The 14,125-nt window shown below is 54.4% G+C and overlaps 5 protein-coding genes across 5 annotated transcripts; 1 reads left to right on the top strand and 4 right to left on the bottom strand.

The window, feature by feature from the left end:
* Positions 1-115: 115 nt before the first annotated feature.
* Positions 116-3,247, bottom strand: BDP81DRAFT_372155 (uncharacterized protein). The gene is made up of 2 exons (XM_060586647.1): positions 2,537-3,247; positions 116-2,480 (listed from the first exon to the last, which is right to left on the bottom strand). The coding sequence occupies exons 1-2, from the start codon at positions 2,936-2,938 to the stop codon at positions 435-437; spliced, it is 2,448 nt and encodes an 815-aa protein (XP_060446064.1). The 5' UTR covers positions 2,939-3,247; the 3' UTR covers positions 116-434.
* Positions 3,248-4,220: 973 nt separating this feature from the next.
* BDP81DRAFT_448609 (SWIB/MDM2 domain-containing protein) lies at positions 4,221-5,226 on the bottom strand (the record flags this gene model as incomplete). The annotated part of the gene is made up of 4 exons (XM_060592317.1): positions 4,221-4,415; positions 4,478-4,933; positions 5,013-5,152; positions 5,214-5,226. The coding sequence occupies 4 exons, from the start codon at positions 5,224-5,226 to the stop codon at positions 4,221-4,223; spliced, it is 804 nt and encodes a 267-aa protein (XP_060446063.1).
* Positions 5,227-7,151: 1,925 nt separating this feature from the next.
* On the top strand, positions 7,152-8,305 carry BDP81DRAFT_393173 (short-chain dehydrogenase; the record flags this gene model as incomplete). The annotated part of the gene is made up of 4 exons (XM_060587804.1): positions 7,152-7,238; positions 7,295-7,891; positions 7,951-8,116; positions 8,172-8,305. The coding sequence occupies 4 exons, from the start codon at positions 7,152-7,154 to the stop codon at positions 8,303-8,305; spliced, it is 984 nt and encodes a 327-aa protein (XP_060446062.1).
* Positions 8,306-8,836: 531 nt separating this feature from the next.
* BDP81DRAFT_277930 (uncharacterized protein) lies at positions 8,837-9,727 on the bottom strand (the record flags this gene model as incomplete). The annotated part of the gene is made up of 1 exon (XM_060582981.1): positions 8,837-9,727. A coding segment is annotated over one exon (891 nt), but the record flags the coding sequence as incomplete, so codon positions are not given.
* Positions 9,728-11,291: 1,564 nt separating this feature from the next.
* Positions 11,292-12,453, bottom strand: BDP81DRAFT_317221 (uncharacterized protein; the record flags this gene model as incomplete). Its single annotated transcript, XM_060584236.1, has 4 exons — positions 11,292-11,522; positions 11,581-11,679; positions 11,734-12,254; positions 12,312-12,453. The coding sequence occupies 4 exons, from the start codon at positions 12,451-12,453 to the stop codon at positions 11,292-11,294; spliced, it is 993 nt and encodes a 330-aa protein (XP_060446060.1).
* Positions 12,454-14,125: the final 1,672 nt, after the last annotated feature.

The raw sequence follows: 14,125 nt of genomic DNA, 5'->3' as shown, positions 1-14,125 counted from the left end.
GGGGAGTGTCCATGTCTGAACGAGTCGTCTTCATTCACATCAGATTCCCGCCCCTCGCAAAGGCACCGACAGGCAGGCACTGGACGAGACAAGGTGGCCTTGGGCAAGGTAAGTAGGTAGCGGTATTTAGGTAGCCAAGTCTATCCGGGCCCTCACTGATACAGACGATATACATTGTAAGGCAATGACCCGGAGTGCTAGGTTCACATTTACTCTATTTATTTGAAGACCTGTTTTTCTCTGGTCCATCTTACTCTGCTACAGCTCTTTTTCTTTATACCTCCTCCAAACCCCAGAGCCACGTATGGCCAATCAACTCCTTTTAGTGTTGAGCAATCTTCTACACACTGCGCGGCTTGATATACCGTGAAATAGTGTCGCCCATCATCCATCTCGCAACGCCTCGTATTTACCCATCTTCCTGGAGACCACTCTCAACCCCACTGGACAAGCACCTTCTTGCCCTTCTTCTTCTTACCACCGGTACTCTGACCAGCTTCCTCGTCTTCCCGCTCCGACACATTCTCGCTTGCGGCTCCACTTCCCGGGGCAGAACCCCAGCTGAAGTTGCTGGCAGCACCGCCGAGGTCGCGCCGTACACCTCGGCCTGTGCCGTAGCCAAAGATTGTGGTGAGGGGCTTCTGTGCCGGGGGCAACGCGGGGAAAGCAGACGATGGCGGAGGGCGACCGGCGGGCGTCGAGCGCACGGGTCCCGCGGGTCCCGCGGGTCCCGCGGGGCCTGATGATCTCGAGGCGGAGGGGTTGTTGGGCCCGATCCAGGATGGCTGGTGTGCCGAAGACTTGGACGACGACGAAGCCGCGGGAAGAGCAGGGAAAGCCGATGGTGCTGGAGGACGAGAGGACCCCGAGGTTGACACCCAGTTCGTTGAAGCAGCCTGGGTCACGGGCTTAGGTCCTGAGGCGCCGGCTCGGGTGCTGTTCTTCAGCCTCAACACGCGGTTCGAGTGCTTCTGGTTGGAGCTCGGTGCCGCAGCTGGCGCTGTGGGCGATGGCGAAGCCGCGCTGGCCCAGCCGCTCGAAGCCGTCGTCGCGCCGTGCATACCGCCCAAGCCAGGAAGAGACGGGTAGTCTTCGTTGATGGCTCTCCAGTCCTGCCACGCTTTGTGCAGGGCCGCGACCTTGCTCTTATCCTCGAACAGGTCGGCAACTTCGCGGACCAACGTGCCCAACGCGTTTGACGATGTGTCGGCGAAGAGCGAGAAGAAGGCATCCACCAGTTGAGGGGCGGTCAGCTTTCCTTTTCGGAAATTTGAAATGTACTCGCGGAACTCCTTCATCTTTGACTCATCGTGACCCAGCATGTTTGAAGCGCGCTCAACGACTCCTTGATGGCGCAACATCACCGCTCTCTCCTGAGGAGGCAATGATGCAATGTCAGTAACGTTGAGCTGCTCCATCTCGGCCGTGGGCAGCGCAGGCGCAGGGGCGGCTGCCGCTGCTGGGGCTTGACGTGATGATCCTCCAGGTGCCGCTGCACCGTTGCCTCGGCGAGACGAGGAAGCTGGTGTCGTACTCGCTGGCTGCGACAACGAGCCACCAAACGTACGGTTAGAAACTGACTGCGCCGAGTGGATTGCCATCTGTCTTTGGAAGGCAAGCTCATCCCGACGAAGCGGTTGCGCAGAGCTATGGGGTATGGGCTCGGCATTGGGATCCCGGCCACGGCCACGGCCTTGACGTCCACTGGAAGGACCATCACCGCCGCCACCGCCGCCGCTTCTACCCCCGCCACCCCCTCCACGTCTCTCGGTCTCGTATGTCGATCTGTAGTCAAAGCCTGACATGTTTACTACCCTCGCATCTCTCCGCACATCCTTGGACAGAGAGTTGGCATGCTCTTCCAGTTGATGTGCCTTCAAGTCCATCTCCGACTCAAAGACGACAAATTTCTTCTCCAAACATTCCTTGTCCAGACAGGGGAAATGGTCCTTTTCAAAGTGCTTTTCCAAGGCGTTGTAGTTGACAAAGTAGTGGGGGTGTCTCGAGTCTCTCCGGTCGCAGATGAAACATCTTTCGTGCTTTTCGCGGCAGTGATCAAAGAGCTTATCATCGTCGTAGAAGCGCGATCCACAGAACCCGCATAGGGGGTGGCCCTTGAAGCCTGTCTGGTCAATGGCACCTGGCCTGTCGTCTCCATGCCTCATGTGCTTCTCGAGCTCCTTGTCGGCAAAGAGCTCATGCTCGTGGGTAAAGACCTTCTTGTTCCTGGTACACAGGTCACACATCTTCATGTGATGCGTTGAGCGGACGTGCCTATGAAGATCTGGCCATCCTAAACCGGCGAAGACACAGTCCTCCGCAGGGCAGTTGTATCGTAGGAGCACGACAGTGTCACCGACAATTTCCTCATTCGTATATCGAATACCGATGTTACTATCGAAACTCGTGATATCGGCGTCGGTATAGTCCTCGTATCGCTTGTTCGCATCATCCGTGAAAACGACAAAGGGAGAAGCAGTCTAGCTTGAAGTCAGTCTCGGCGTATCAACGGCGCGCCAGTAGAAAGAAGGCTTACTCGACAATGAGGACAGTCCTTGGTCTTGTATAGGGCTCTCATGCGCAGACCACAGATGTGGCAGGTCTTGTGGTTGCATGGTGCAATTGAGTGGAACTTGATGGGCTCTGCGCAGATGAAGCACACCTCTCCGTCACTACTCGCCGTGTCATCGTCCGCTGCAGCCGTGCGTGTAAGCACCTTGTTATCGGCTTTGGCGATAGGGGCCTCGGATGCGCTCGAGGTGTCTGGCTGAGTTGGCGCAGCAGCGTTGTTACCGCCTCTACCACGTCCTCCTCTTCCTCTTCCACGGGTCCCAGAGTTGCCTCCTCCTCCCCCTCCACCACCACCGCGACCTCTTCCACGGTTGCGATTACCCCTCGAGGGGTTCGAGTCACCGCCGGCAGCTTGGGCGTCGGCCATCGGAAGCGTCGTCTTTCGCGTAGACAGTGGGCGTGGAAGTACAGTAATGGGGTTATGCAGTCGGCCGAACGATTCGATCAAGGCCAACTGTCTTACACTGGAAGTGCTTTTCTTTGATGCGCGAAATCGGTCCTCCACTCAAGCTTGATTGTGGGCCGGTGTAGCTGAAGCTGGACAGCTTCTTTCGAAATGTGTGCAGTGATTTGAAAAGGCAGCGTAAGTTGATACAAGAGTAGAGCAGAGATCCGGAATGTAGACGGGCAACCCAGTACTTTTAGTCGGGCGCGGCGAGACGATGTACGTCGAAATTAATGATTATGTGTGGCTCCCAAGGGAACCGCGAGTGGGTTGGATTGGCTCTGGTATTGGTGGGCGGAGGGAATCCATGGCGGGGTCCAGCAAAAAAGTCCCCTTGCTCGTTGCTGCCACTGCTCACTCAGTCCCGTCCTAAGGAACTTCCATTCTAAGCGACCGGGGTTTCTCCGTGCTCTCGGTGTGCGTCATTCACCCCTGCAACCGCCATCTGCCACCCGCCGGCCCGAGAAGCTTCAACCTGAGCTTACATAACACGACAGACTGACCACGAGCTGACAGCTGAGCTTCGCGGAGCCACCAGTCAGTTCCAGGACACGTGTGGCTTTGCACTCGACTCACGAGGCGGTGCAAGAGGCCTTCATGAAGTCAAGTCTGTTTACTATCAGATGTCGGTTTGAAATCGTATCTGCCTTACCTTAGGCACCACCTACTCTGGGGTGCATACAAAATGACTCATCGGTAATCATCGTTCCCGTGGTGAGATCCTGACCAGCTGAAGCCTCTCTGCAGCTTCCTGGACATCGTGCCTTTGGTCTTGCATCATTGCCCCCAACGGGTTGCGTCACTGGAGCGGCATGATGCTTAGCGAATATCTTAATAGAGTGTATTTAATGGAGACTAGTGTAGACCGATTCCAAAGGCCGAGCTAGCCCAGATTCTCTACCTTGGGTAGCGTAAAGCCTGCAGTTGCAGCAATGGCTGCGACGGCCGGCATGGCCAAATATGTAAAATAAGGTATGCCATGTCGACAACGAACCCACCCTCTACTGATAGCCTCCTCGAACAACTACACACGATAAGGCACTTTGCGGTTCGCCGTCCATTTGCTGCCTGTACCCGGATGCCCAACCAAACCGCCCAGAAAGTTCTGATTGCCCGTCCCAAACCAGAAAGACGCCATTGCTTTAAATCGCACCGCTCGTCCGTGTTATCTTCATCCTGGACCACCTCCTTCTTGAGTCTGCTCTCACTGCTCCTCAACCTCAACCGGGTAAAGGTGGGCGCCGATCATCTTGTTCATCTGGAACATATCCACCTTAGATTGCTTGAAAATAGCATGCATCTTGTCGTCGCATAGGATTTGTCTCTTGTTTTCCGGATCCTGTAGGTCGTGGCCCTTGATGTGTTCCCAGAGCTTCTTGACAACCTGCGGACGAGAGAGCTTGGGTAAAAGTTAGCACGTTATCAAGGTACCAAACAACATGTTATCTAGAGAGACCATACCTGGGGTTCGCCAAGCAACTCTGACAACGGCTCGCTCAAGTTGAAGGGCTTTTGGAATCCACCACCAGCCTTGCGTTTTGGCGGTTCGCCGCTATCCTCGACGTCACTGTCATCAATCTTCTTCGCGCTCTTCTTGCGAGGCGCCTTCTTCTTGGCCGCTTTGCTACCCTTGCTGCTTGCGCCGTTGCCGCCGCGTGTTGTCCGCCCTCTCGCCATTTGATTTTCCTGGGCTTGTAGCTTGGCAGCCAGCTTGGCGTCGGCGTCTTCAGAGGAGTCCTCGCGCTTCTGCCTCTTCCTGACGGGCGCGACGGAAACCTCAATCTCGCCATCAATATCATCGTCGTGGCCGTTGGCTTCGCGCTTCGGGGCGGGGCTTGCGGAGTATGAGTCGGGTGCTGCGTCGTTGGAACCAGAGATTGCATCGAAACGCTCTTCTATCAGCGCCTTGATGGCATCCTGCAAGCGTTCATGTTTAGCCCTAGCTTATCGGCAGGTAGATGTCGGCAGTTGGCGGTGAGATTCTTGGATATCTTACCTTTTGAGTAGTCAAGTCCTTCCCGCCAAGAGCTTTCTCCAGACCCAAACGGATCTTCTTTCGAGTGATGGTCGTCAAGTCCGCAGTAGCGAGAATGCCATCAATGATGTGGGTGTAGTTATCCTCATCCTCGGAGCTCACTGCACAGGTCAGTTTAGCGACAGCGTTCTAGGCAATGAAACCCAGAGTGCAGGAACGTACGGGGAAGAGACATGATGCCGCTGGAGTGTATGATGTTCCTGGACCAATCTGTGTAGACAGGATGTCGGGTGTCGATATTCGATCCGGAGCGGCCGATAGTTGCAGGTGCACGGCCGGTTGAAGGTGTCGCGCAAGAGTATTTGAAGCACCTGGAGAGGCAGCTGGCCGGTCGATGGTGGAAGAAGACGAGGAGTCGGCGAGAAGAGTTGGCAGGTGGGTTGTTTGGTTGGTCTCGAATCAGAGCATGTCTTTTGGCGATCGGCAGCTTAGCTTGGCATCAGTTGGAAAGGCGCGACGACCATGGAAATTCGACTAAAAGGTGCGATGTGGGACAGCACGATCCACGCCTCTGGCTATATCGCGGCGGAGTGCATCAACGTGCCGACGCACACACGCACACAAGGCTGAAGTGAGGACGATCTCTCGGTGGGGCGCGGCTGCCAAGGCGGGGGTCGCGAAGGAGAGGTGATGCACCTGATGAATACAAAGTATAAGGTGTCAGTCGGAGAGGTGGGGAGTGATCTGGAGTTGTGAGAATTGGAACAGCGAGGCTTCGTTCCAAACAACCAGATGCGACGGACGTGCGGCGTCGGTGCAGCGTGCAGAGTGTGGTGCGATCTGTGGCCCGGGCAGGAAAAGGTGAGGCTCACACTTTCCGATGTTTGGTTCTTGTCTGTCGGCACCTTAGCGTGTGGTCTGTTCTGAAGACCGGGTAGCCTGTACGCAGTATCCGTAGCAGGGGAGAATGAAATACCTTAGCAACCAGACAAAAGCCGACGAATAGAAAGGCCAATTGCGGGTTATGTGTGGCTGAAAGGAAAGACGGAAAAAAGTGGTCTTGGGTCTTGTTGTCTTGCAGTCTTGCATTAGACGTTGGCTCGTGCTGCCAGCAGTTCCAGACCGTGACGCCATGCCAATCACAGTACCGAATTGACTCCCGGCTGATGTTCCTTCGGCAGCCCCACCCCTCACCGGTCGGCTAACAAGCATCACGTGGCTCGGCTTGCACGGCCGGGGAAGGCGCGTCTTGAGGTTTCACTCAGTCTTATCTCATTGGATAAGCCACCTTCTATCCTGTGTACCTACCTTACCTTAAGGTCTCATTCAGAACACTTCAGCCTTCGTCGCACTGCACCTTCCAAGTTCTCTCTGCCATTTCCTGTGGTTGCGATATCGTTCCATCAAAGCTTGTCTGCTCATTACATAAGACATTGCGGCAGTTCCGTGCAGGATAAACACTCTATCAAAGCCCACGATCCAATCCAGAGTCTGGATAATTGCCTTACTCATGTCGCGCTGTGAGCTGTCACTTTTGTATCTGAGATTTGAGGGTCTGAGGTACTCAAGATTCTAAAGCAAAACTCGAGCCAATAATCAACCTCCCCTATGTAATCGTGATGCAAACTCGCTACATTCAAGGTAGGTATATACCTACATAGGGCCAAGACGAGATAGTTGGTCACGGAGAACACGCATCACAATCCTCAAGCGATTCGGCCTTGCCACTTCATACTGAAGTACCTATATGATCTCTCCTCAATATGCGGTACTAAGGATGCTATACTATACATCAGCTTCGATCGCCTGTCAGCACCTTGTTAGAATAGCGGGACCGTATCTCGGTGTGCTGACCAATCAGAAATCTGGACTTGGCTCGGTGAGAGTCCAGAGTGGTTCCTAAATCGGCAAAGGCGCACTCCACCATTCTAAGTTAGCTTCGGGCCAATGAAGACTCCGGCGGTCACAACTGGACCATCTTCTACAGAACATCAGTCTATCTCTTGCGCTTGTGTCTAGCCGTTTAATCGGTGACGTCGGTCTTCGTGGTCACAATTTACTTATTCCATATCCTTATTTGACTCAACACTTCTGCCCTGCATCGTCTAGATCACCCCGTTTGTTCTTGCTTCAAGATTGTTCCAAGGGAGAGAAGCCGAGATGCTCAACCCCTTCAGTATCTTCACGCAGGCCTTTCCGCCGCGGCCGCAATTCACGGAGAAGGAAATTCCTGATCTCTCTGGCAGGGTGAGTGTCTCGCGTAATACATTCAACATGAGTCGCTGTATACTTACACGTCGCAGGTCTGCATCGTAACAGGAGCAAACACTGGTGTTGGCAAGGAAGTCGCACAGATTCTGTACTCCAAGAACGCCACCGTCTACGCTACCTCTCGTTCCGAAGAGAAGGGCCATGTGGCCATTGCTGCCATCAAGGACGCGGTGCCTAATTCCACCGGAAAGCTGGATCTCCTCACTCTGGATCTGGCCGATCTTACCACCATCAAACCCGCAGCAGACATTTTCCTGGCCAAGGAGACACAGCTGCATCTTCTCATCAACAATGCCGGCGTCATGATGCCGCCTCAGGGGAGCAAGACAGCCCAGGGGTACGAACTGCAGCTGGGAACAAATTGCGTCGGCCCGTTCCTCTTCACCAAGCTGCTCACGCCGACTCTGGTACAAACGGCCAAGACAGCACCCAAAGACAGCTGCCGCGTTGTCTGGGTTTCGAGTTCAGCCGCAGAGGTGCTGTCGCCGAACCCCGCCATCGAGATTGATAACCTCGACTACAGCAGGGACAGAATCAAGGAGTTCAAATACGGCATCAGCAAGGCAGGCAACTATTTCCACTCTACTGAATTCGCCAAGCGACACAAGGCCGACGGCGTCATCAGTCTCGTAAGTCTTGGCACAATGCGGGCGAAGTTGATGTGGAATGGACAACTGACTGTGCAAAGGCCTTGAATCCGGGAAACCTTTCATCAGAGCTGGATCGCCACATTACAGCGCTGATCCCGACGTTATTCAGAAGAGCTACCACGTATCCGGCTATCAACGGTGCTTACACTGAGTTGTTTGCAGCGCTATCTCCCGACGTGACTATTGAGAAGACGGGCGACTGGGGTGAGTTTGACCTTGTCTTTTGACTTTCATGGGTTGCTGACTGGATGTCTCCTAGTTGTTCCATGGGGTCGTTTTTATGCCATTCGGGGTGATCTCGTTCAGGACTCCAAGTCACGCGAAGATGGTGGCACAGGTCTCGCCGAAGATTTTTGGAAATGGACTGAGGAGCAGGTAGCAAAGTACCTCTAATGTACGAGCGAGTTCAACAATCTAGACCAATTGTTCCCAAATGAAAGACCAGCATTTACAGCGAACTCAAGACATGTTCAAGTGAGTCACTGGTTCACATTTACAGTTCAGACATCATGAGAGTGAGCAGCTGTGGTATCGTACACTGAAGAATATATTCAAAACTAAGTCCAATAGGCAGGCACAGTGACAAGTCTTATATGCAAAAATGATATGTACATCAGAAGTGTTCCTTTTCACGCCTCGGAAGTCCAAAGGGACATCCAAGCGTTCTCGTCCTCCTCAAGCCACAGTCAACGACAGAGACACTTAGTTGCGCTTGGCGTGGTTGCGGCGGCGGCGGCGACGGCAAGCGGGCTTGGCGCTAGCAGAGGCAGCCGGGGCAGAGCTGGTGGTGGCAGCAGCCGGGGTGGTGGCAGCGGGAGCGGAGGGCTCCTCAGAGACAACGGGAGCTGCGGAGGAGACGGGGGTCGCGACGGGAGCAGAAGAGGAAGCGGGCTCAGACTCGACGGGGGCGGCGGAGGAGACGGGGGCAGCGCTGGTGGTAGGGGCGGCAGCAGCGGGAGCGGAGGAGGCGGCGGCCGAGGTGGCAGCGGGGGCGGCAGAGGAAGCAGGGGCGGAGGAGCCGGCATCGGAAGATCCGGAACCGACGGCCTTGGTGATGTCGCCGTCCTCAATGTAGACGCCGGAGAAGTAGAAGTCCTCAGTCTCATCGGCGTAGCCGTCACGGGGGAGCTCGAGGACACCGACGTGCCAGTCGGCACCGTTGCTGGAGGCGGAGACAGTGACGGGGGCGACGACCTGGGTCAGGGCCTCGGCGCCGGTGGAGTGCCAGAAGCCGACGGAGCCGCCGTCAAAGTCGATCTCGTAGGCGACGTTGTGCCAGACGTCAGCGTCCCAGTTGACGCTCCACTCGGTCTTGCCGTCGACGACCCAGCGGAGGAGGGGGTCCTCGGTGCCGGTGGCGCCGCTCTGCCAGCCAGACTTCATCTCGACAAAGTGGCTCTCGAAGAAGGCGATCTGGTGCTCCTTGTTCAGGGACGGGGCGTTGGTGTCGCTGCGCTTCAGGGAGAAGTGGTAGAAGAGCTTGCCCTTGCCGATGGCGGCGGTGGTCTGGGGGATCAGCTCGGTGCGGCGCATGGTCTGGCCGTTCCAGAAGGAGGTGCTGGTCAGTGAGATCTTGGCACCCTGCTTGGAGCCCGTGTCGGCCGGGTTCTTGAAGTCCGAGGAGAGGTTGACGTAGTCGGTGGCGGCGCCGGAACCGTGGATGTAGTACTGGTAGGAGCCGACCTGGCTGCTCCAGGACCACTTGTCGAGGTCAGTGGCAGCGGTCATGTCGTTGAAGCGACCATCCCAAAGGATCTCGCACTGGGCGCGGGTGGCCAGCAGAGCCGCGCTGGCGATGCTCCATGTGAACTTCATTTTTGCGGGTTGGTGTGGTTGGTTTGGGAGTTTTTGGGTGTGTAAGTGAGCGTGTGTATGCCTGAACCGACCGGGCGGCTTGGAGAAAGCTTGAAGGCAAGGGTTTGAACGAATGGAATGTTTTCGAAAAGAAAGAGAGGACGCAGGTCGCAGCAATCGATGCCTTGGCCTTGCTTCAGGAAGTTCAATGTACGATAGAGAATGTAGCTAAGCTCAAACGGAACGAGGCATGGCGGCACGCGTTGGCAGACCAGCTCCTTTATGTAGGTTCCCTTTGGCTTCCTGCTCTTCACCCCTTGGGACGAACTTGCAACCCATCCTCGCTCCGTGGTTCCTGGAAAGGAGATGACCCCGCAGGTTTAGCTGCGAGGAATAGAGTAGAAGGCTCCTTTGGGGAAATGGGCCTTGCAGAAGCACTTTGTTTCACGGCAAGGTTTCCCGGTTCAGCGGATTCATTTTGCAAGCGTCTGTCAAGCGAGGCCTGTAAGTGGGATTAGATTGCGGAGTTGTCCCTGACTTCAGGTGAGGCCATGGTTGATGAGGCCACGCCATATCCGTACATGTGCGGCCTGCAGGTCCCAGGTAGCGGCGGCAAGGAAAGGCATAGCAACTTAGCAACTGAGCAGCTAGCTAGAGGAGCCAAGAGACAGAGACTGCAGGATCCCGCAGCGAAAGGAGTCATGGAAAGGAGTCGTGGAAAGGCCAGGGCTTGGGCTCGGGTGGGAGAAGCGGACCAACACAGCCAGAGAGAAATGAACAGGGCGCTGGGTGGGCGCTTGATGTTAATGAAGTCGAGCCCACATCTCGTTTGCATCTTGTATGGATGACGATGCAGGGGGTGCTAAAAAGACGTTGTCGTCGTGTGGGAGAGCCGCCCAGGTGCGAAGCTTCTGCTGGTGGGAAATTTGCACACGGGGCACGGGGTGGGTCCACTAGACCGGATCGGGGCCGTCTCCAAACAAGCAAGCTGCAAGCGCCCCTTTTCGGCATAACCGGGAATACCCTTCTTTGGGGGCCTGCGCCGTGCAATATTCACCCAATATTCAAGCACCCAAGTTCATCCCAAAAACTCAATTTGAAAGGCCGTCACGTCGCCTGTGACCTGTCAAGCTTCAAGCCTCCACCGGCTGCCACTGTCGGGTTGTGGGCGACGGCATGGCGGTGGGAAGGGTGTTGTATGACGTGATGTGTTATACCCGAAATAACGTTCTTCTGTTCGGCTATCGCTCACCTTGTTAAGTATAATAGGCCCCAAAGCCTAAGAGCCTATTAATCATGTTAAGAAGTACGGATAAGGCGGGAGATCTCCCGAGACAGGCATGCATACCCGGGCCCGAGCCTCCGGATCATCCACAAGTCGCCCCGGCTAGAAGGCCGGGGCTTCAACGAATATGCGAGACAAGCCACAACATTCATGATTGTTGTATTCATTGAGGGGATGAAGAGGATGTCGCCGTTGACTTCATCCATTGTTTCTGTTCTCCGAATATTTACAACAAAACCTATCGCGTCTTCCTCCCTGACCTACCAAAAACCCATTCATGTTGTCTGTAGTTCTGCCTCTTCATGACCGAAGGTACTCACAGACGCTTTTGCCCCAACGCGACGCCCCCTTGTATACCCACATGCCAGGCGCATTACCCGTCTTCAGGCCTTCTATAGCATCCGCGAGCACGAGCCCGAACCCCTCCTTCTTCACCTCTTCTATGGGCGTGAGGTACGTCTTGAAAGAGAACATGATCGCTCCCGTCTTGGGAAGTCTGGTCAAGGTCTGTAGTTCTTGGCGCAAACGAGCCTAGCTGGTGTAAGTCCATGATAGGCGACACACACGGCGTTCGAGACGATGATCTCACCTTTGTGATATCGACATCCTCATCCTCTTCCGTCTTGTCACCCTCATAGATGTGCAAGTTGCCCGGGCTGAAGAGGTTCTCATGGGTCGAAACAGACCACTATAGCATTCATCAGCGCCAAAGTTTCAACATCCGGGGGACACATTGACTCACGTTCATCCGCTTGAAGCTCTTCCCAACTTGCAATCGACAGAAGAAACGCTCCATGCTTGCGCCAATTTTGTCGTAGGATGGCACCGGCGTGTGAATATCCTTCATCAGCTTCCCTAGCTTATCGGAGGGATCGAATCCAGCAGGATGGCAGCAGACGAACGCCACAGCACGATGACCATCTGGTGTCTCTACCAGCAAAAATACGTCGTCTTCCACGGTCTCTCCAATAGCTTTGAGCGCAACCAGGGGGTCCTCTGGCGGCGTGAGCGGTAGTGATGTCTTGGTAACGTGGTTGTGGAACTCAGTCTTGTCCTCGGACAGGGAGAACATGGTTGGATACCGCTTCGGCAGATACTCTGACAGCAAATGCGTCCAGGTTTCGTGGAGAGCAGGTATGCCTTCAGGCACAGCCCCCGCTACCGTTGACGTATGCTTCTCCAGGAGTTGACGACGCTCGGTCACGCGGTCAAGGTAGTTGTTATCTATTATGATGAGGTCTTCAGGCGGGCTCGCTTGGATGGCTAATATGATACTTTGTTAGAATACAAGAAAGGCCACTTATGCGAGGTTTGTGGTACCCATGGTGATGTGATAGACTGGTTTGAATGGTCGATGCTTGGCAGGATCGATATTCTGCCAGTCAAAATCTTTCAGGGGCGTTATATCAGTCTTTTCATCTGACTTCTCCTGCGAGCTGGTCGCCGCAAGCTTTACCTTCATACAGTCAGATATCGCATGGGATCTTTCAAAGATAAGGGGGCACACCTTTGTGGCATATCGCCACTTCCATCTCCATGCGGAGAACAGCAGTACAGCTACAGCCAAAGCTGAGACGAGGAACATATTGGCGTTATGGAATGATGTGGGATGCGAAGCCTAGAATAGAAGATGTTCAAAGAACTATAAGATGGGATGAGTTGAACCGTTTCAGCCCAGAAATGACCTGGTGACGTGACTCAGGATAACAGCCAACTTAGAAGGCGAGGATCCCTGATACAAGTCGAGGAGCCAAGAGCAGACCGTTATCGGCCCAGACAGCCGGGCAGTACACCAAGTCTACGCTAGTAATCTAGACTTTCCGAGTCGTGGGATCCCACCCAGGGCCACGATACCTCTTTTAGGCAATAGATTGAGACCACTGGCAATCGCCTGACCTCGATTGGCCCTGCCAATGAGATTCACCACATTTGGGCAGTAAAAAGAGAGACCGTTCCACATTCTCCAAGTCTGCACTCATGCATCGGACCCAGCGTAATTAGCGTATCAAGCATAGAGCGTGGCATTCGACCACGCAGTAGATCTCCCGCCTGGGATGTTGATTCGATCCCGAAGCTTCCCCGTAAACGGTACTGGCAACCCACAGAACGACTCAAACGCATCTGATGATGTCGTGTTGTAGTCCCGCGATGTCAGCTTTTTGATCACATTATACGTAATACAACTTGAACCCCATAATGCTTCAGCCGCCGGCCGGCTCAGCCTTCCCCCTTCAGCTTGTTTCCGATGAGGGGAGACGTACATGGCTGCAGCGTACAAACGCCACGCCAACATGCCATTCCAGGTCCAAACCGATGGATTTACTATTAGATGTCTTAAAGAGACACGATGGTGGGAGATGATGTAGCTAGCTCCACGTTCTCATCTCATTAAGCACTAGTATCGCTTACAACATGTCTCTGTGCGATCAAGAATTCAACAGAGCCTCACCCAGAAGGGTCAGAAAGTGAATCTATGAGACAAAATTTCTCACTGCCAGTATTGATGGGCTCGTCAAGGTCCTGTTCAAGATAAAGCAGACAATGAGGGAGTGAGTACGACCTCACCTGGTGACAGTGCATGACTCTACCCCGCAATCGGACTTTACATGCCGACAATCGATAAGAGGAGAGAAAGAAGATAAGGGACCCAAGGGACCCTAGCTTAGTCATGATTCTTCAAGGTGCAATCGAACTCGGAATGCTTCATCGAGGGCTCATAAGTCAGCAGAAGCTTATCTTTTCAGCTACGTAATCACGCAAGCTCTGGCAGGGGTGAGCTCCTCATTCGACTCCATGCTCTCACCATCATCCATGTCATTGACCACTCATATTGCCGAAGTCGCGACCGAAGAGAAGCGATCACTGCCCTGTGTGCCCCTCCAGATACTCCCAAAGCTCATTGTCGCCGGCGATGTCTGCGCTCTGGCTTTGAAACATCGGCCGATCATCCAGCCGAACCGTCAGTCACCTTCTTGATTGGGCCAAGGGTTGTCCCAAGGAACTCAATCCTCGTAGGATTAAAGACAATATAACATATCCCTTGCTCCTCGGACTTTTCACATCTTTGCCTTTCGTAGTTTTTGCTGCAACAACAACACCAGAACGTTGTTGTCATGGATTCGGAAAAGAGCGGC

Source organism: Colletotrichum phormii (genome assembly GCF_030913505.1).
Source record: "Colletotrichum phormii strain CBS 102054 chromosome Unknown BDP81scaffold_8, whole genome shotgun sequence".
Classification (NCBI taxonomy): Eukaryota; Fungi; Ascomycota; class Sordariomycetes; order Glomerellales; family Glomerellaceae; genus Colletotrichum; species Colletotrichum phormii.
The sequence above is the reverse complement of the archived record's forward strand: the minus strand, read 5'-3'. Positions and strand labels throughout refer to the sequence as shown.

Bases quoted from the DNA above. Each gene is read 5' to 3' on its own strand.
- BDP81DRAFT_372155 (XM_060586647.1), bottom strand. From the start codon at position 2,938: ATGGCCGACGCCCAAGCTGCCGGCGGTGACTCGAACCCCTCGAGGGGT. The intron at 2,481-2,536 runs GTAAGCCTTCTT...ACTTCAAGCTAG, and splicing joins AGGACTGTCCTCATTGTCGA to ACTGCTTCTCCCTTTGTCGT.